This window comes from Trachurus trachurus (assembly GCF_905171665.1).
Source record: "Trachurus trachurus genome assembly, chromosome: 18".
In the NCBI taxonomy this organism is placed as follows: Eukaryota; Metazoa; Chordata; class Actinopteri; order Carangiformes; family Carangidae; genus Trachurus; species Trachurus trachurus.
In genome coordinates, this window is record NC_139909.1 from 5,465,074 (window position 1) to 5,486,128 (window position 21,055).

General features: G+C 37.8%; 2 protein-coding genes and 1 long non-coding RNA gene across 3 annotated transcripts; 2 read left to right on the plus strand and 1 right to left on the minus strand.

Annotated features, from left to right (window-relative positions):
* Positions 1 to 2,274: 2,274 nt before the first annotated feature.
* On the minus strand, positions 2,275 to 3,532 carry LOC311001715. The gene is made up of 3 exons (XR_014596196.1): positions 3,491 to 3,532; positions 2,872 to 2,981; positions 2,275 to 2,533 (listed from the first exon to the last, which is right to left on the minus strand). It is a non-coding gene; the product is annotated as an uncharacterized lncRNA (long non-coding RNA).
* A 7,230-nt stretch (positions 3,533 to 10,762) lies between these two features.
* Positions 10,763 to 13,136, plus strand: LOC311002136 (ladderlectin-like; the record flags this gene model as incomplete). The annotated part of the gene is made up of 6 exons (XM_083993381.1): positions 10,763 to 10,823; positions 10,932 to 10,964; positions 12,231 to 12,340; positions 12,431 to 12,565; positions 12,646 to 12,751; positions 12,972 to 13,136. 6 exons carry the CDS (start codon positions 10,763 to 10,765, stop codon positions 13,052 to 13,054), a joined length of 528 nt encoding a protein of 175 aa, XP_083849507.1. The 3' UTR covers positions 13,055 to 13,136.
* Positions 13,137 to 16,644: 3,508 nt separating this feature from the next.
* LOC311001478 (ladderlectin-like) lies at positions 16,645 to 19,161 on the plus strand (the record flags this gene model as incomplete). The annotated part of the gene is made up of 6 exons (XM_083992566.1): positions 16,645 to 16,705; positions 16,814 to 16,846; positions 18,127 to 18,236; positions 18,327 to 18,461; positions 18,542 to 18,647; positions 18,868 to 19,161. 6 exons carry the CDS (start codon positions 16,645 to 16,647, stop codon positions 18,948 to 18,950), a joined length of 528 nt encoding a protein of 175 aa, XP_083848692.1. The 3' UTR covers positions 18,951 to 19,161.
* Positions 19,162 to 21,055: the final 1,894 nt, after the last annotated feature.

A 21,055-nucleotide genomic window follows, 5' to 3' on the forward strand; every position in this document is an offset into this window, starting at 1 on the left:
AGTCGTACCAGTTCGATCTGGTACGAGTTCACGGGTCAGAAGTTACGAGTGGCCGTTATAGTGACTTTCACAGGTAAAACAGGTCGGAGAAACACGAGTGGGTTGCCTGGAACGCTACAAAGTCGTAAGTCGTGACTTGAAGCTGCAATTTACGATTTCAAAAGCCTGCCTGGAACGCAGCATTAGCCAAAACGACCGGATCGCTTACTTCTGCTTTAACTAGGGAAAAAAACATTTGTTCCTACCTCGTTCCATTCTTGATTTATCTTAAGTTGAATAGAGCCTGGTTGCACCAAAAAGACCAATTTTTTTTCTAGAAAGCTGAGAAAAATGCATCTTTGTGAAAGAGAGTCTCTCAAGAAAAAACAGTGATTTATCTGTTTTAATTTTGGCTTCAAAAACATGTAAGACATCAGAAAATTTCATTTCACATGTTTTTTCATTGTACAAAATAAAAACAACCTAAAATAGACAACAAGTAGGAGTCCTACTCTGCAGAGTGATGCCTGCTCTCCTCCTTCTCCTCCTGCTGCATCCCCTTGTCTCTGAAGTAGGGAGGGAGACGTCATGGCGTCTTCAGCCTCTTCGCTGGCCGCGGCAGCGACGCACAGCGCTGATCTCTCGGTTCACCTTCACGTCGGTTTCAGACAGCAACTGGTGAAACTGACTCCGCTTTTGCTTTGGCATTTTGGTGCTGATCATCTACATCAGTTTACCTTTCCTGCCTCCTCCGATCACTTTTTATCTCTGTACCGATCGCGGTCGTCTTCTCCTTCGTCTTCACTTCTTGCTCTGATCTACAGTCTTCTTCGTTCTACACATCCCAGAAGCCCCAAAATTACTCAGTGTGCGCCCCCCTTTACCAGCCGCAGAAAAGTGCATTTGACGTCTATGGACGTCATTGGCACTCAAGCGTTGGATTTTGATTGACGTCCATAGACGTCAATGGCACTCAATGAGTTAATAATAAAGAGGAGCTGCTGTGACGTGTATTTTCAAAATATGTGCACTTGCAGTACAGCCATGTCACCAGTAGGTGGCAATAGACAGCAGTGAATATTTCTTTGGTTTTTGTTTGTCATATGTGCATCTTTTGTACAAATATAAATGGCAGCATCAGAACATGATAAAAAAAAGAACAAAGGCGGAGAGCAAGATCACATGCTGAGTTATCACATAAAGGATTTCAGGTTTGTCCTCGGTGAGATCACCTGAAATGACGGAGCACAGAGCAGCTCAGAGTTTATATAGAAAAGTGTATGAGGACATCAGTGGAACCACTTGAGATGAGGTTTAAGGACGCTCCCTCTAGTGGTTGTGGATCAGGACACAAGGTCTGAATTGGAGTCCAGCATGAATTCGACCTCCACACAGACGATGACAGTCTTCCTCTAAAGCTTTGTGACGGCTACATGGTTCTGGACAACACTTCATTTCAACAACCATTAACATTTAGAAATGTAGGTAAGCTATATATTTAAATATTATTCATGTTTAGAGTCTAAAAAGATCAGTGCATGTGTCTGTTCAGTGTCAACTGTGTTCTCATGTTTCCTCTATATTTAGTTAAGTCATTTCAGTTGGGGTTTCTCGTTTTTCCTCCTCAGGCGTGGACCTACATAGACGGCACCACCAGAAGATGCTCACAATCAAAACAACATGGAGGAGCAGGAACATAGACACAAGTATCATATCAAGGATTTTAGGTTTGTCCTTGATGAGATCACCTGAAACGATGGAGCACAGAGCAGCTCAGTGTTTATACAGAAAAGTGTCTTGGACATTAACAGAACCAGTGGAGAAGGTTGTGAAGATTTCTACCTGTGATGTGAATCTGAGTGTCTCTGGTCTGGTTGATGGTCTTATGTTGGACTCTACAGGTGAAGTTGTTGGTCTTGTGTCTCTTCTCCACAGTCACTCTGCTGCTGACAGTGTAGAGGTCATCATGACCTCTGACCGTCTTTGTAGGTCCAGCAGAGAGCAGCTTTCCCTCAGCGTCCAGCCACAGCAGCTCAGGCTCTGGATACCAGCCTTTAGACTCACACTGTAACAACAAGGAGCCCCTGGTGTTGGCAACAATCTGTATGACGGGTGAGGAGACTGAACCTGGGGACAAGAGGAGAAAAGTATCTTTTACATATCGAGATGTTTGTCAGTTCAGCTCAGTGACTCAACACAGAGTCGTACTCACCAACAATGAGATGGACAGAAGCTTCTTCCTGCACTGACTCAATGTAACATCTGTATTTTCCTTCATCAGTGAGTTTCAAAGTGGAGATTTTCATGGAGACGTTTCCTCGTTCCAGTTCTTCCACAAACACTCGAGTTCGTGGAAAATAAATTGGGTTTTGAATCTTAAACTGCAGTCGTCCATCTTCATGGACGTGGACGTACTTTGGGTCCAAACCAGGTTTGGTCCACTCCAGTCTCCAGTTGGCAGCACTGATGGGAGGTTCAAGGTGACATGGTAGAATGACATCACCACCAACAAAGGCTATGATTGGTTGATGTGAACAAACCAACTTTGACTGGGCTGTAGATGAAAGAACAAACAAACACAGTATCTAAAGTGTTAAGTGTAAAGTGATTCTAGATAATGTTCTGCGTATCATGATGCTATACAAATAAAACTTAACTGTATAAATTATAAAAATTCATAAAAATATAGAGCAAAATTAAAAAATACAAAGCGATTTAAGATGGTTTAGTCTTGTACAATTGTATGACAGTGTCCTTAGTGGATACCTAAAGATTTTGTTATATAGAGAGCTTTCTTATAGAGGCTATCGGATAACTAAAGATTTATAGGTTTAATTATACCGGAGAATAAAATCAAATGGTAGTTGTAAAGTTTTAGAGATGTAGATTTACCTCCAAATGACTGCAGAAGAAGAAGATGGACAACACTGAGAGGGAAAATGACGCAAGTAGAATCCATCATTGATCATTAAGGATCCATAATTGATGTCTGAATTCAGTTTCTGAAAATAGAAAAAAAAAGTTGTAAAATGGAAGCAGAGACTTACTCAAGTTTTGGCTATAAAAATAAACACAGAAGCCTTTGTGTCATGAGGTTTTGACTGACTTGTTTTGCTCTTAACATATCATGTAACTTCCCAGGGGAAGTTTATGGACAAACTTTTGAAATCAATGATGAAACAATACAGTAACTGTCTGGTGAGTGTCTTATAAGACAAGAGAAATTACAACATCGATCTAAATGTCTGAGTTAGTGTTTTACTTTCTTCTTTTTTAAAATAAGATGCTTGTCAAAGACCTAACCAGTTCATTTCTATCGTGTTAAAAAAAGGTTCACATGATGTGTTGCCACTGAAATTTAAGTAAAACTGAAATTAACCATTTAGTCAGTTGACAGATGAGACACATGTACAGAACTATTGCTTTGAAAACGATTGAAAATATGTTAGAAATCATTTCAATACATAACATAGAAGAATAGAGCTATATAATGTATAAGATTGATACAAACCTAAGAACGCCGAGCTGATCCTCACACTGACTGGGTTTGACTTGAATCTGTACAGATTTAAGGAAGTGAAATGAGGATGTGTCTGAAACAGGGACAGAATGTCAACACTTGTCAGGCAAACACAGCGAGAGAAAGAGAAAGTGGTCAGAGCAACTAAATACATATTAGACCTTAAAATGAGATATGAATGGATATTGTACTAGATAAGGTCATATTTTAAGAATAATGATGCATCAAATGAGGAAAACTATTTGTTTGACCACTGAAAAATGACAGATGTTATCACTGCGTTAGAGAATCTGAGTCACTTTGTGTATTATATGTTTTGTAAATCAAACCATGGTCAAATGGCACTGGTAAATGCTCCCCAAAATTCAATGTGAACGGAGCTTTGATCTTTACAGATTTTCTCGTGTCCTAAACAAACATTTATCAGTGTGTGGTAAGGTGAAGAGGGCCCGGGCGGGGATTGAACCCACACCTCTCGGGAAAGAGTCATGCGCGCTTGCCAGTCACCCAAAGGGACATCCTCTTGGCCAAGTAGCCAGGACACATGATCAATTGGAGGCATAGTTACAGGAACCTCAACTGTTTCCTTTACCAGATACAATTGAAAGAGGAACTACAGATTAAGAACTAGACACATCAGCCCACTTTTCACCACATTGCCAAGTTGCCACTTGCATGAAAGACATGTGACTTTTTGTGGCTATTTGTGGTTGACTTGATCTTGATCTTGATCTCGATTTTGTATGAAATGTTTTTGTCCGTGTCTGCCGGTGTCTCTGTCATGAGGCCAAATCACGTGGTTTATTTATACATCCAGATGTTATCGAGCAACATATCATGTATCTGGAGTGCTTGTTTCCACGTGTGAGAGTGTCAGCGTGTGTGTTTTGTCTTGACCACTAAATGTTAATGTGGCAGATGTGACGACTAAACATTAGTTGGAGCCCAGAAGACCTCACACATGAGGTCTGAGGTCAGGATTCAGCTGATGAAGATAATAAAGATCATAAAAACACAAAGACCAGTGATGAAACAACAGATACTGGTGTGAAGAGGAACAACTTTATGTCTCAAAAAACAAAACTTCACAAGATGTAAAACATGGTATTCAAGAGGATTATATAGTAATAATACATTTTATTTGTAAGTAGAGTAGAACAAAAAGGGGTGATTAAATTTTTTATCAAAATGGAGAAAAGAGGAAAAGGAACCGCTGCTTTAAACAATGTTTAAAAAACAAACAAAAAAACGTAACTTAAGGACACAAAAGTAGCTCATGACATCATGTTCAAATCAGAATAACGTCTTCCAAGTCTTCCATTAAAACAAGGATTCTTCATGAGTCATGAATTTACACAATGCACAGTCAGCACTAGTTATAATATAGGGGGAGTGATGAGTCGGCAGCTGTAAACAAGACGGCAGAATCAAAGATGACGTCCAGGAGCAACTATATATAATGTGGGGCAGATGAACAAACTGGGTCCAGTTACTATGGTTACCATGATGAAGATAAGATAAGAAGATAAGAAGACTTTATTGTCCAGTGGTCTTAAAAACACAGTGGAAATTTGCCTTTGGCATCCTGGCAGTCAGCCAACAACAACAGCTGGACACATCCAGCACAGTAACAAATAAACACAAATAAACACATGAAATACAATAACACATGAAATACAACATTACAATATCATACAGCATCTGCGGTTTCACTGTAGCTCAAAGTTCACCTGAAAATGCTCTGGTTCAAGATCTCTACTGCAGACGGCACAAATGACTTTTTGTACCCTGCTTTTTTAGCCAAGGGAACTCTGAGCCTCCTTCCTGATGGCATCAAAACAAAAGCGGAGTTGAGAGGGTGGGTGGTGTCATTGTAAATCTGAATGGCTTTTTTGGCCATAGAACGATTGTATATTTCCTTGAGCTGAATTTGCTTGTCTCCTATTATCTTACTGGCCTGGTTAACTACCTGGGCCAACTTGTTCCTGTGTCTGACTGAGAGGTTCCCATACCAGGAGATGATATTAAAGGAGAGAACACTCTCAGTGAGTGACCGGTAGACCATGGTCAGGGTTTGTTTACTGGCATTAAAGCTTTTTAATTGTCTAAGAAGATGCAGCCGCTGTCTAGCTTTTTTGTAAATGTTGTCTGCATTTCCCTGAAAGGTGAGGTTGTTGTCTATGGTTGTGCCAAGATATTTAAACTCACTGACCTGCACCACATCCTCCCCTCTCATGCCAACAGGCCTGAAGATAGACCCTGTGCATTCTGCTCCTGCCCTCTCTCCCAAACACATCTCCTTGGTTTTACTGACATTAAGGTCAAGGAAGCTGTTCTCAAACCAGGTGGTAATTTGGTTGATGTGTTGGGAGTAGGAGGGACAGCAGGCATCCTGCAGGCCGGCAACCAGGGCCACAGAAACAGAGAAGAGAAGAGAAGCTGCTTCACAGAGTCCAGTTGTTTCTGTCTGATAAACCTCAGTCATCCAGGTTTTGTGGCTTCAGTGCTGTTGAGGGGATCAACTTCTGTTTTGTCCTTCAGTGAGCAGATTGATGTTAACCTGAGGTGTAGCTGCAGTTGGATCTGTCCGACCTTTTCTTAGACCTAAAGAAACAAAAACAAACAGAACCACCTGATTTTCTGCTCTTTGACCCAGTCAGATTCAGATTCAGATTCAGATTCAGAGTCAGGGCCACATGAGGACGCATCACCTCCACCACCTCAGTCTAACGCTGTGCAGACATCCAACTCTAGCCACGTTTATGTGCATCTGATTACAGTATAATCATTCTGATCAGAAATTCCAACGTCTATGTTTACATAGACGCTAAATAAAGTAATCAGATTAAAACATGTGTGTACATGCATCAAACAGTCAGATGAGTTGAAAACAGTAGAAAAAGCAGCTTTTTTGATCTAAGTGGACCTGTATCGTGTGCTGCAAATGTTCCTGTTGTTTCTGGTTTTCTCTGTAATGAAGCTGCAGCAGCAGTTTCTCCTTCTTCCTTCAACCGGCATTAACCATAACCACCATCATGATTGGGAAGAAATTTCTTCCTAAATGTGCCCGTTCAGATGAAAATTTTCCAGTCAATGTGTTTAAATGATGCAGTCTCTATTCTAATTATTTGCATCCATGCCTACTGCCACCATGTGTTAAAAAAGGAAATTGCTATGACTCAGTCAGAGGAAGTGAAACTTTTGTCAGAACAAACATTCACTGCGACTCAAGGTGAAGCCAAAGGTCATGACGAACTCAGAAAACACTTTGTAGCTGTCACTCAAGATTTCACACAGCAGTTAACCTGAAATGGTTATATATATATATGTATATATGTTTGATATAAGCCTCTAGTTAGCCTCTAGGGTGTACTGTAACTTAGTTTGAGTGGTGGAGGTATTGGAGGAGATTCTTGTTGAACTAAATATGGAAAAAAAAGAGAAAAACTGATTCTACAGCCGTTGAACTTTTCTGTGAAGGTATGTTAGGCAAATAAAAGTAGCAGATATTTGGCTATTTAGAAAAAAACGTAGGTAAATGAAGACGAGAAAATTGTTACTTACTGGATCTTCTACAGTAAATTATAAGGCCACCGATGATGATGGCGATGACAATGATGCTGCTGATGCCAATTATGTAGGGTGTAGTTTCCCCTGAAAGAAATGATATGCATTTTTTCTTCAGCTTGGACTTCTAATATAGATAGATATAATAGATACTACTCATCCATTTTCCACAACCACTTTTCCTGCTCAGTGGCTAAAATTCAAACTCACACACAATTGGATGAATTCTTAATGTATAATCCTTATTTTCAATGGAAACCAGCACAATAATTAACCATACAGTATTTCTCCTCAATCTACAATGATCAAAGTAAATAATAATAAAAGACAAAAACAGGACTAACACACATCTCAACAAGCTGATGGAGCCTGAACAGTGATCATCAAAGTTAAATCTGCAGGTGTGTGTGTGTGTGTGTGTGTGTGTGTGTGTGTGTGTGTTTGTGTGAAAAGATGTAAAAGTAAATGAAGATTTACTTACAAGGACCAGTTCGGTTGGAGTTATTCCCTAGATCTGTTGAAAAGTGTAAAATAATGAGCATTTTGTGCTTATGTACCTAATGATCTTTAACATTTTACAGTAATAATATTTTACAGTTCTCTCCTGTCTGAAAGGTTGGATGTACTCACCAACAGAGAGGTAAACAGAGAGGTGAATACTGTCATTTGTATACAGCTTGGACACAAAAACCTCACAAGTGTAGATTCCTTGATCCTTTTCTGTCACATTGGTCAGCTTCAGTGAAACGTTTCCTTTGACTAGTTCAGTGTCAGACATAAATGTTCTGTTTTTGTAGTTCTCATCTTGGCCCTGCAGATTGTGCCCTTCACCTTTATAAATATGCACTGTGGTTTTGTTGAATTTCCACTCCACTCTTGCTGGTTTCGTATTGTGTGGATGTTGAAGAGAGCAGGAGAAAATCACATCATCACCGACTGCTGCTTGAACTGGTCCTTCACATTTCACCACTGGTTCTTCTGAAGAAACAAACATTACATTTAATATGTTGTAACACCACTGAACATGTTATTGATTTAAACTACAAGGTCTGAGGGATTGATTTTAATTCGGACACAATCTTCAGTCAAATCTAATCCAAATGTGTGTGTGTGAGAGAGAGAAACCGAGATTAAAACCACTAAATACTGGCTAAACCACTGTGACAACTGGTTAAACTCAAAAAGCACCTCTCAACAAACTAGTTGGGCAACATGATTGTGTAGTGTTTAAAGAAGATGTTAAACCATGACACTAATAAATGCCTTCAAACATAAAAAAGCAACAATACTTAAAAAGAGCAATAATTTGACTAAGGAAAAGCTGATGAAAGATCAGAGAAGGACATTGACCTACCTGAGGCATCAGGCACTGGCGCAGATATAAACACAACAACGATCGACAACAAAAAGAAGCTCCTCATTTCCACTGAATAAAGATTTAACAATCCACCACGGCTCAGAGAAACCAGATGAGGCACAGTCGACTGGGGTTCTTTAACGCGCTATGACAAATACAGTAGATAACAAGGGCAATTGGACATGACTTTCTCTTTCTCCTCGCTCCACCCCACTCCTACTGTATCACCTGTGACGCTTTGATTATTGCAACATAATTAAAAACCCAGTGAGCTCACTGATACTGTATCACCCAGTGTAACAGACTTTAAAAGGACTTTTCCATTACCACTAAGGCGCCACTTCAGATTTCTTCCCGTTTACATTTATGACCATCTATTATCAGACTTCATCAGAGACATTTTATCTGGCTCAGTCACCTGGTTAAATGCTACAGTGTGAACTCTAATCTCAAACTCAGAGCCCATCTTAGATAGACAGATACAGACAGATACTTTGATCCCAAGATGGGAAATTACAATGCAGCAGCAGCATTACACACAGTGACAATAACAACACAGTGAAATAAAAGGATAAACCTATACATAATAAATAGCAATATAAAATGCAATATAAAAAAATGTGTAGACAACAAATAAGCAGCATTGATTGTAGTGCAAAACAATCTGCATCTTATTTTATCCTTCATTCACATTTAACCCAATTATAACACTAAAGTCCTTCACACTGGATAATGCAGACCTGCTTATTAGAATTAGCCTATTATTTAGATTAAACTTTTCTTGAAATGTCTTCTTTTTAAAGGATACAGATTTAAAAATAGATGAAACCAAACAATCAAAAAATGACAAAGGGCTGATAAAATAAACATGTATCCCCTTTGATTCGCAGACACTTAAATTTTAAGACACAAATTTTACCGAACACATTAACTCAGTGGACAAAAACATCAAGTTCACCAGAGAGGATGTCAAGGACAATAGTCTGCCTTTCTTAGATTGTGACGTCCATATGAAAAAGGACAGGAGCCTCCACATTGGGGTATACAGAAAACCCACACATACAGACCAATATCTACTTTTCGACTCTCACCACCCTCTGGAACATAAGCTTGGTGTTATCAGAACTTTGCAACACAGAGCTGATAACGTGCCCACCAGCTCACAGGCCCAAGGGGCAGAACACAAGCACCTGAGAGGCGCCCTCACAACTTGTGGTTACCCTAACTGGACCTTTGTGAAAACTGCAGCTGCTTCCAGAAAGAAAACCAGCAAAGTGGTTGAGAAAGAAAGACAAATCAAGAGAAAAAACATAGTCATTCCATATGTGTCTGGAGTATCAGAAAAACTCAGGAGGATCTTTAACAAACACCGTATCCCTGTGTATTTCAAACCCAGCAACACACTCAGACAGAGACTGGTACATCCCAAGGACAGAACACCACACACCCACAAAAGCAATCTGGTGTATGCAGTCCAATGCAACGAGGAATGCAAAGACCTCTACATTGGAGAAACAAAACAACCACTGCATAAACGCATGGCCCAACACAGGAGAGCAAACTCCTCAGGACTGGACTCTGCTGTCCATTTACATCTCAAGGAGAAAGCCCACTCCTTTGAGGACAGCAATGTTCAAATCCTAGACAGAGAGGACAGATGGTTTGAAAGAGGAGTTAAAGAAGCCATTTTGTAAAAGTAGAAAAACCAACCCTCAACAATTTCTTCAGCTCATTCAGCAACAGCGTTCAGCTGCTTTCAGCATTCACACACATTTTCTTCAGGAAATGCTATCTTTTTCTAGTTATATTTCATATCTGTTTTTCATTTTTCACATATCTGTGTTTAAACTCTCAGAATTTTGGACTGTATTGTACTGTACATGGTATGGATGTATACTAAGAGACTTTGGCTTTAGTTTATTTAGCATATGTCTACAATATAAGTAAAACTACATATTTATTTTTTCAGTATACAGTAGACATCTAAATCAAGGTATGAAGTTGTTAGAATTTGTTGTACAGAAATGTTTTTCATTGATGATTGTAACAAACACACCTGAACTGACTTTTTTCGTCAATTCTTTCAACATTTTTGTGTAACTTAAATCCATTAACCTCTGTTTCTATGATCTGTTTGTTTCCTTGTTGTAATAAGTGTGTTTTCATCATTTCCTTTGTTGTTTCTGTTAAGCACTGATGACAAAATGTGTATAGATACATCTATGTACTAAGAGGAAGTAATGAATGTGTGATTCCAAGCTACATTGGTTCCTGATTTTGTGAGATGATTAGATAAGTAAGTAGTATTTATGAGCTACACCGTCTCTCGTTATCCAAACATGAAGATGCTGACTGTGTGTCTTCTTGTCTGTGCCATGATGGCACTGACTACAGCTGTGGGTAAGTCGTTCTGAGCATTGCACCAAAAAGACAAAGATGATGTTTCTGTATTTGTCTGTGATGAAACAAATGAAAAAATAAAATAACTTGTGTTTGAAATCTTCCCAGCTCTTCCACAGGAAATCGCCAAAAGCGATCAAGGTCAGTGGGTATTCTTTTAGATTTTGATGAAAATGTGATGTTACTGAAAAAGCAAAAACTGGCAAACTCTGTTAATCAAGTTGTTTTTTCTGCAATTGGTTTTTAAAAAGGTTCCAATGTTATACTTGAACAATGATTAATCTTAATAATTACATTTTTGCGTATTGGTTTCTACAGTACGTATGGAAGAGGATCTAGTTCTGACTTTAAACTCAGATTTTTTTTTTTTTTTTTTTTAAAGTCAGAATTCTGAGTTTCAAGTCATAACACACTTTTTATTTTTTACCTAATCCTCTTCAGTACTACAGGAAGTCTAGAAAAGCATCTTTCCACGTCTTTTATCCCTTGTGCCATTAGGTTTTTAAACCTGCACCATTTTATTCACCTTTCTGAATCATTTATTTATTTCTATCTATGATTTCGTGTTTTCTTGACGACTGCTCCCTTAAATTAACTTCTTGCTTATTTAATTATTTATCCATTTTTTGCATTATATGATCATGTATGCTGTTTCTGTACTGGGATTTGACTTTGAACTAATTAATGAATGTGTTGAACAAATGAATATTGTATATAATAATGGTAGATGCAAAAGTTAATTACCCTCTGGGATAAATAAATATATGTATTGTATTGTATTCTAATCTAGTCCAAATAAGAACAATGACACGCATTGGTCCAATGGAAGCGCCTCCTGATGGAGGAACATGGGTATTGCAAAAGCGCCCAAGAACTGACAACTCTGCATTGTTGGTGAATGAGCAAGTGCGGTATTTTCAATAATTTAAGGACATTTATAGATCACCCACATTAATAGCATCATCGTGGACCCCTTACAGATAAACATTAACACATAGGTGAGTAAAAAACAAAAAACAACAACAGTTTTCTACATAAATGTTTCAATCTACATGTTATATTTATAAACAAATTGTAAGTGTAATCTGATATGACCAAGACACTAAAAACAAAAACATGGCCGTTTTCATCAATTTACAAGCAAGTGGGCAACACACATACATTGGAGTGAATGAGTTTTCTGGGCACTTTTGCAATATGCTGCCACTCGGGGGCGCAAAACCCTTACCACGGGAGTCAATGGTGGTGTCGTTACTCTCTTATTCCAGTGCTCTAGTCCAAAATAACCTGCAGGGTTACTCATCTACATACGTTAACCCTTAATGATGTGTGTGTTTTTTTCAATCAATAAAGGGAAGACAATCTAAAATATAACTTGAAACTCAACTGTTATTGATTCATCCTCAGTGGAGAGACACCTGGTCAAGAGGTCCATCTCTTGTTCTGGTGGTTGGTCTCTGTTCAATGGTCGCTGTTTCCGCTACATTCCAAAACGCTTGTCTTGGGCTAAAGCCGAGGTAATTGTGGTTATTCCGTTTGTTTCAATCTGACAGTTAGATTAACAAGTGTCTAGTTTTACAATCTTTCTGTGACTTTCTACATTGTAGAGAAACTGTGAGTCCATGGGTGCAAACCTGGCGTCGGTGCACAGCGCCGAGGAATACCATCAGCTGCAGATGCTGGTCATGAGCTCTTCTCATGAGCAAAAAGAAACATGGATCGGAGGCTCTGACGCACAAGAGGTATTTCATTCATTAATGTACAAAAATGAGTTGTTGAAATACTTTGTCTAAAACACATAATCTCTTTAACTGCTGTCTAGGAGAAGGTTTGGTTGTGGAGTGATGGAAGTTCGTTCCACTATTCAAGCTGGTGCGAAGGAGAACCTAACAACCACAGACAGGATTGTTTGCAAATGAATTATTCAGGTAATTCAATACACTATTTCAGTTTTTATTGTGTATGAGTGGTTTAAATGACTACAATGTGATTTTTTTTTAGAAATTGATCTAATGTCAATTTGATATTGATACCAATTGTCTCTGAACAGTGAGATACAGAACCAAACCCATTGTTTCTCGTCTTCTTCTAGTTTCATGTGATGCTTTGTGCAGCACTGACTGACTCGTGTGTGTTTGTTGTTAACAGGTGAGAAGTGCTGGGATGATGTGCAGTGTAACAGACGTCTCCCGTTCATCTGCGTCAAGAAAACCAATGGATTCCTGTACTGAGTCCCTGTCATTATCCTCAATGACCTGAAGTCTCTATGATCTATTTCACATCTTATATTTCTGCTTTATCGCTGTAACGCTACTTAAGGAAGGAAGCAACAAGTGACATAAACAGGAGGTGGATGGGCTCTGCCTGTAATAAACCGAAGGTGTTATGGAAAGAAAAGCTTTAAGCACAACTTTACTCTGCACAATGAACTATTCTTTCTTGTCTGAAAATTAAACGTGTGAAGCATTGAAACAATCTGACTCTGACTGTTTGTTTGGGAAGTTTTGGAAGTTGTTGATCTTTAACACCTCAATATATAATAATAGAAGGTACAAAACTTTAGTTAGCAATTCTCAAGTCAATGTTAAGATTAAAGCAGATATCAGCTTCACGGCCGTTTCGGCTAATGCTGCGTTCAAGGCAGGCTTTTGAAACCGTAAGTTACAGCTTCAAGTCACAACTACGACTTGGTAGCGTTCCAGGTAACCCGTAGCTCGTGTTTTTACCATCCTGTTGTCTGTGAAAGTTCCCTATAACGGCCACTCGTAACTTCCGACCCGTGAACTCGTACCAGATCGAACTGGTATGACTTCACAGGAAGGAAAAACACAAAGTACGAGTTTCTTTGAACGCACCATGAGTTAGCAGCCCCCGCCCTTGTCAGGCATCAATTGGTCCTCGTGCTACGTCACCACATTCACGCGCATCCCTTGGCTGCACACACAGCCCTTCATGCCGTTCTCTCTCCTCATTGGATAACACTTGTATCCCACAAGGAAAATTTTCTCCTCGGGTTACAGCAGAGCAGAGTGACGGAGAGACTCGTGTTTAGGCTGAAATACTTCATGTAAGTGATTGCTGACGGAAAATAGGACTATTTAGGACTTATATTAACAAAAACATTCCACTGATATCTGCTTTAAGATTAACTTTATTTGTCCTTGACAGGAAATTTGTCTTGGGCGCGGGTGATAACACAGCTACCTCCTAAAAACATGTCATACTTCATACAAATACGCATATTCACATTCACATACACATTATGCAATTTAGGGTGCACATAGTGTACACATACACATAAAAAGTGCACATAGTATTGATAGATAGATAGATAGATAATCTTTTATTACGGACTCAGGTCCATTATGGGGAGACAATACAAAAACACATACAATACAAGATAAAAAACACCATCATAAATTTAAAACACATACAGACACCTGTTCCAGTGTCTCCAAAGACCTGACAAGTATTTTGTATCACTGTGTGTAGCTAGTGCAACTATGATGCTATTGCTTGACTGGTTAAGTCGACACCTGAACCTGTACATGTCATTTCTTAAAAGAGCATGAAAGGTGGATACATTACAAGATACAAACATACAGTATGACTCGCGCTTGTCCATCTTGGGCGGCTAAGTAATATTCAAAATGCATCATTGTAAGCTACCAACAGTTTTCTCATTTTTGCAGCACTGTACTTGCACCACAAGTGTGCTGTGTACAGTGTAGTACAATATGATCTGAACAGGGCTATCTTTACATCCTCTGTACACTTATTGAATTTCCTTTTAAGCATATTGGCCTGTGCATAGAGTTTACAACACTGACGTTGAACGTCATCATCATCACATAGATCTTCTCTGATTATGTGGCCCAGATATTTAACTTTTTTCACAACACCAAGTGCTTGACCAGCTAAGAAAAAGGAGGGGAATTGTGTATTCCTATCCTCCTTTGTTTTTACAATCATAATCACACTTTTTGCTGAATTAAACACAATATCAAACTGCATACTATGACAAGAACAGATTCTCAGCAGTTGCTGTAGCCCAACACTAGAGGGCGATATAATGCCCAAGTCATCAGCATAAACCAAGTGATTAATGAGTCTGTCTGTCTCCCACTATGCATCCAGTCCTGCACTGGTTCAACTGTCTAGACAGATCATCCAAATACAGATTGAAGAGGACAGGTGATAAGATTCCTCCTTGTCTCACACCATTAGCTACAAGGAAGGGTGCAGATAAACTTGTACCCCATCTAACATGCATATTTTGATGTACATGCAATATTCTAATCATGTACGGTGGAACACCGCGCTCCTGCAATTTGACAAACAGCTTTCCATGATTGACTTTGTCAAAGGCTTTGGATGCATCCAGAAAACATAAAAACATTGTACTATTTTTTCAGTCTCATGCAACATATTTTTTAACTTCTATTTGATTAACTTGCTTGTCACTTGACAGTATTAATTCTCATATTTATTTTCATCCATTTGGAGAAAAACTACGCCATCAAATTAATTCATCAACTTTTCGTCTAAATAGTGTAACTGGGTCTGATCATTTTTAGAAGAGAATGCATACAGTAAAAGCTGGTGCAACATTTTTACACCTCTGAGTTTGGCCTCACACTGAGCTGGTACTTTTGAGAAATGTGTTAGGACTTTATCTGCAAGTCATGTTCGGCAAGAAAAAAGCTTTCCTGTTTTTCTTGATCAAAAAAAAAAAAAAAAAAAAAAAAAAAAAAAAAAAAAAATATATATATATATATATATATATATATATATATATATATATATATATATATATATATATATATATATATATATATATATATATATATATATATATACATATATATATATATATATCTGCTGATGTTTAATACAGAATTTCTCCTCTTCTCATTTCCTCATATGTTTTTTACCAAGTATTGGGCACATTGGTGCATCTAAACATTCAACAGATTGACAACTTACTAACTGAGCACGATTACAATAGCATCTGATGCAAAGCAGAAAAATGTGGTTTGAATGAAACATTTCCATTTATGGAAACTGAACTGTTTCTTGAGACTGTCCTTCAATAAAACTCACACACCCATATTTTAAGGAGTTCAAGCTTTTGAAAGATAAGAGTGGCCTTTTTCAACATTGCCTAAGCAGTTTCTTCAGCTAACTCAGCATTGTTTTAACAATTTCTTCAGCTCATTCAGCAACAGCGTTCAGCTGCTTTCAGCATTCACACGCATTTTCTTCAGGAAATGCTATCTTTTTCTAGTTATATTTCATATCTGTTTTTCATTTTTCACATATCTGTGTTTAAACTCTCAGAATTTTGGACTGTATTGTACTGTACATGGTATGGATGTATACTAAGAGACTTTGGCTTTAGTTTATTTAGCATATGTCTACAATATAAGTAAAACTACATATTTATTTTTTCAGTATACAGTAGACATCTAAATCAAGGTATGAAGTTGTTAGAATTTGTTGTACAGAAATGTTTTTCATTGATGATTGTAACAAACACACCTGAACTGACTTTTTTCGTCAATTCTTTCAACATTTTTGTGTAACTTAAATCCATTAACCTCTGTTTCTATGATCTGTTTGTTTCCTTGTTGTAATAAGTGTGTTTTCATTTCCTTTGTTGTTTCTGTTAAGCACTGATAACAAAATGTGTATAGATACATCTATGTACTAAGAGGAAGTAATGAATGTGTGATTCCAAGCTACATTGGTTCCTCCTTCTGTGAGATGATAAGATAAGTAAGTAGTATTTATGAGCTACACCGTCTCTCGTTATCCAAACATGAAGATGCTGACTGTGTGTCTTCTTGTCTGTGCCATGATGGCACTGACTACAGCTGTGGGTAAGTCGTTCTGAGCATTGCATCAAAAAGACAAAGATGATGTTTCTGTATTTGTCTGTGATGAAACAAATGAAAAAATAAAATAACTTCTGTTTGAAATCTTCCCAGCTCTTCCACAGGAAATCGCCAAAAGCGATCAAGGTCAGTGGGTATTCTTTTAGATTTTGATGAAAATGTGATGTTACTGAAAAAGCAAAAACTGGCAAACTCTGTTAAACAAGTTGTCTTTTCTACATTTTGGTTTTTAAAAAAGGTTTCAATGTTATACTTGAATGATGATGAATCTTAATACAGTAATTACATTTTTGCGTATTGGTTTCTATGTATGGAAGAGGATTGAGTTATGACTTTAAACTCAGAATTCTGACTTTTTTTTTTTAAGTCAGAATTCTGAGTTTAAAGTCATTACGCACTTTTTAAAAAAAAACCTAATCCTCTTCAGTACTACAGGAAGTCTAGAAAAGCATCTTTCCACGTCTTGTATCCCTTGTGCCATTAGGTTTTTAAACCTGCACCATTTTATTCACCTTTCTGAATTATTTATTTATTTCTATCTATGATTTTGTGTTTTCTTGATGACTGCTCCCTTAAATTAACTTCTTGCTTTTTTAATTATTTATCCATTTTTTGCATTATATGATCATGTATGCTGTTTCTGTACTGGGATTTGACTTTGAACTAATTAATGAATGTGTTGAACAAATGAATATTGTATATAATAATGGTAGATGCAAAAGTTAATTACCCTCTGTGATAAATAAATATATGTATTGTATTGTATTCTACTCTAGTCCAAATAAGAATAAGAGAGTAACGACACGCATTGGTCCAATGGAAGCGCCTCCTGATGGCGGAATATGGGTATTGCAAAAGCGCCCAAGAACTGACAACTCTGCATTGTTGGTGAATGAGCAAGTGCGGTATTTTCAATAATTTAAGGACATTTATAGATCACCCACATTAATAGCATCATCGTGGACCCCTTACAGATAAACATTAACACATAGGTGAGTAAAAAACAAAAAACAACAACAGTTTTCTACATAAATGTTTCAATCTACATTTTATATATATAAAAAAATTGTAAGTGTAATCTGATATGACCAAGACACTAAAAACAAAAACACGGCCGTTTTCATCAATTTACAAGCAAGTGGGCAACACACATACATTGGAGTGAATGAGTTTTCTGGGCACTTTTGCAATACACATATGCTGCCACTCGGGGCGCAAAACCCTTACCACGGGAGTCAATGGTGGTGTCGTTACTCTCTTATTCCAGTGCTCTAGTCCAAAATAACCTGCAGGGTTACTCATCTACATACGTTAACCCTTAATGATGTGTGTGTTTTTTTCAATCAATAAAGGGAAGAAAATCTAAAATATAACTTGAAACTCAACTGTTATTGATTCATCCTCAGTGGAGAGACACCTGGTCAAGAGGTCCATCTCTTGTTCTGGTGGTTGGTCTCTGTTCAATGGTCGCTGTTTCCGCTACATTCCAAAACGCTTGTCTTGGGCTAAAGCCGAGGTAATTGTGGTTATTCTGTTTGTTTCAATCTGACAGTTAGATTAACAAGTGTCTAGTTTTACAATCTTTCTGTGACTTTCTACATTGTAGAGAAACTGTGAGTCCATGAGTGCAAACCTGGCGTCGGTGCACAGCGCCGAGGAATACCATCAGCTGCAGATGCTGGTCATGAGCTCTTCTCATGAGCAAAAAGAAACATGGATCGGAGGCTCTGACGCACAAGAGGTATTTCATTCATTAATGTACAAAAATGAGTTGTTGAAATACTTTGTCTAAAACACATAATCTCTTTAACTGCTGTCTAGGAGAAGGTTTGGTTGTGGAGTGATGGAAGTTCGTTCCACTATTCAAGCTGGTGCGAAGGAGAACCTAACAACCACAGACAGGATTGTTTGCAAATGAATTATTCAGGTAATTCAATACACTATTTCAGTTTTTATTGTGTATGAGTGGTTTAAATGACTACAATGTGATTTTTTTTTAGAAATTGATCTAATGTCAATTTGATATTGATACCAATTGTCTCTGAACAGTGAGATACAGAACCAAACCCATTGTTTCTCGTCTTCTTCTAGTTTCATGTGATGCTTTGTGCAGCACTGACTGACTCGTGTGTGTTTGTTGTTTACAGCTAACAAGTGCTGGGATGATGTGCAGTGTAACAGACGTCTCCCGTTCATCTGCGTCAAGAAAACCAATGGATTCCTGTACTGAGTCCCCGTCATTATCCTCAATGACCTGAAGTCTCTATGATCTATTTCACATCTTATATTTCTGCTTTATCGCTGTAACGCTACTTAAGGAAGGAAGCAACAAGTGACATAAACAGGAGGTGGATGGGCTCTGCCTGTAATAAACCGAAGGTGTTATGGAAAGAAAAGCTTTAAGCACAACTTTACTCTGCACAATGAACTATTCTTTCTTGTCTGAAAATTAAACGTGTGAAGCATTGAAACAATCTGACTCTGACTGTTTGTTTGGGAAGTTTTGGAAGTTGTTGATCTTTAACACCTCAATATATAGGCTAATAATAGAAGGTACAAAACTTTAGTTAGCAATTCTCAAGTCAATGTTAAGATTAAGATTAACTTTATTTGTCCTTGACAGGAAATTTGTCTTGGGCGCGGGTGATAACACAGCTACCTCCTAAAAACATGTCATACTTCATACAAATACGCATATTCACATTCACATACACATTATGCAATTTAGGGTGCACATAGTGTACACATACACATAAAAAGTGCACATAGTATTGATAGATAGATAGATAGATAATCTTTTATTACGGACTCAGGTCCATTATGGGGAGACAATACAAAAACACATACAATACAAGATAAAAAACACCATCATAAATTTAAAACACATACAGACACCTGTTGCAGTGTCTCCAAGACCTGACAAGTATTTTGTATCACTGTGTGTAGCTAGTGCAACTATGATGCTATTGCTTGACTGGTTAAGTCGACACCTGAACCTGTACATGTAATTTCTTAAAAGAGCATGAAAGGTGGATACATTACAAGATACAAACATATGACTCGCGCTTGTCCATCTTGGGCGCCTAAGTAATATTCAAAATGCATCATTGTAAGCTACCAACAGTTTTCTCATTTTTGCAGCACTGTACTTGCACCACAAGTGCTGTGTACAGTGTAGTACAATATGATCTGAACAGGGCTATCTTTACATCCTCTGTACACTTATTGAATTTCCTTTTAAGCATATTGGCCTGTGCATAGAGTTTACAACACTGACGTTGAACGTCATCATCATCACATAGATCTTCTCTGATTATGTGGCCCAGATATTTAACTTTTTTCACAACACCAAGTGCTTGACCAGCTAAGAAAAAGGAGGGGAACTGTGTATTCCTATCCTCCTTTGTTTTTACAATCATAATCACACTTTTTGCTGAATTAAACACAATATCAAACTGCATACTATGACAAGAACAGATTCTCAGCAGTTGCTGTAGCCCAACACTAGAGGGCGATATAATGCCCAAGTCATCAGCATAAACCAAGTGATTAATGAGTCTGTCTGTCTCCCACTATGCATCCAGTCCTGCACTGGTTCAACTGTCTAGAAGACAGATCATCCAAATACAGATTGAAGAGGACAGGTGATAAGATTCCTCCTTGTCTCACACCATTAGCTACAAGGAAGGGTGCAGATAAACTTGTACCCCATCTAACATGCATATTTTGATGTACATGCAATATTCTAATCATGTACGGTGGAACACCGCGCTCCTGCAATTTGACAAACAGCTTTCCATGATTGACTTTGTCAAAGGCTTTGGATGCATCCAGAAAACATAAAAACATTGTACTATTTTTTCAGTCTCATGCAACATCTTTTTTAACTTTTATTTGATTAAGTTGCTTGTCACTTGACAGTATTAATTCTCATATTTATTTTCATCCATTTGGAGAAAAACTACGCTATCAAATTAATTCATCAACTTTTCGTCTAAATAGTGTAACTGGGTCTCTGTCAGTGTTTCTTAACATCGATCATTTTTAGCAATTCAAGTTAGAAGAGAATACATACAGTAAAAGCTGGTGCAACATTTTCACACCTCTGAGTTTGGCCTCACACTGAACTGGTACTTTTGAGAAATGTGTTAGGACTTTATCTGCAAGTCATGTTCGGCAAGAAAAAAGCTTTCCTGTTTTTCTTGATTAAAAAAAAAAATATATATATATATCTGCTGATGTTTAATACAGAATTTCTCCTCTGCTCATTTCCTCATATGTTTTTTTTTTTTTTTTACCAATTATTGGGCACATTGGTGCATCTAAACATTCAAC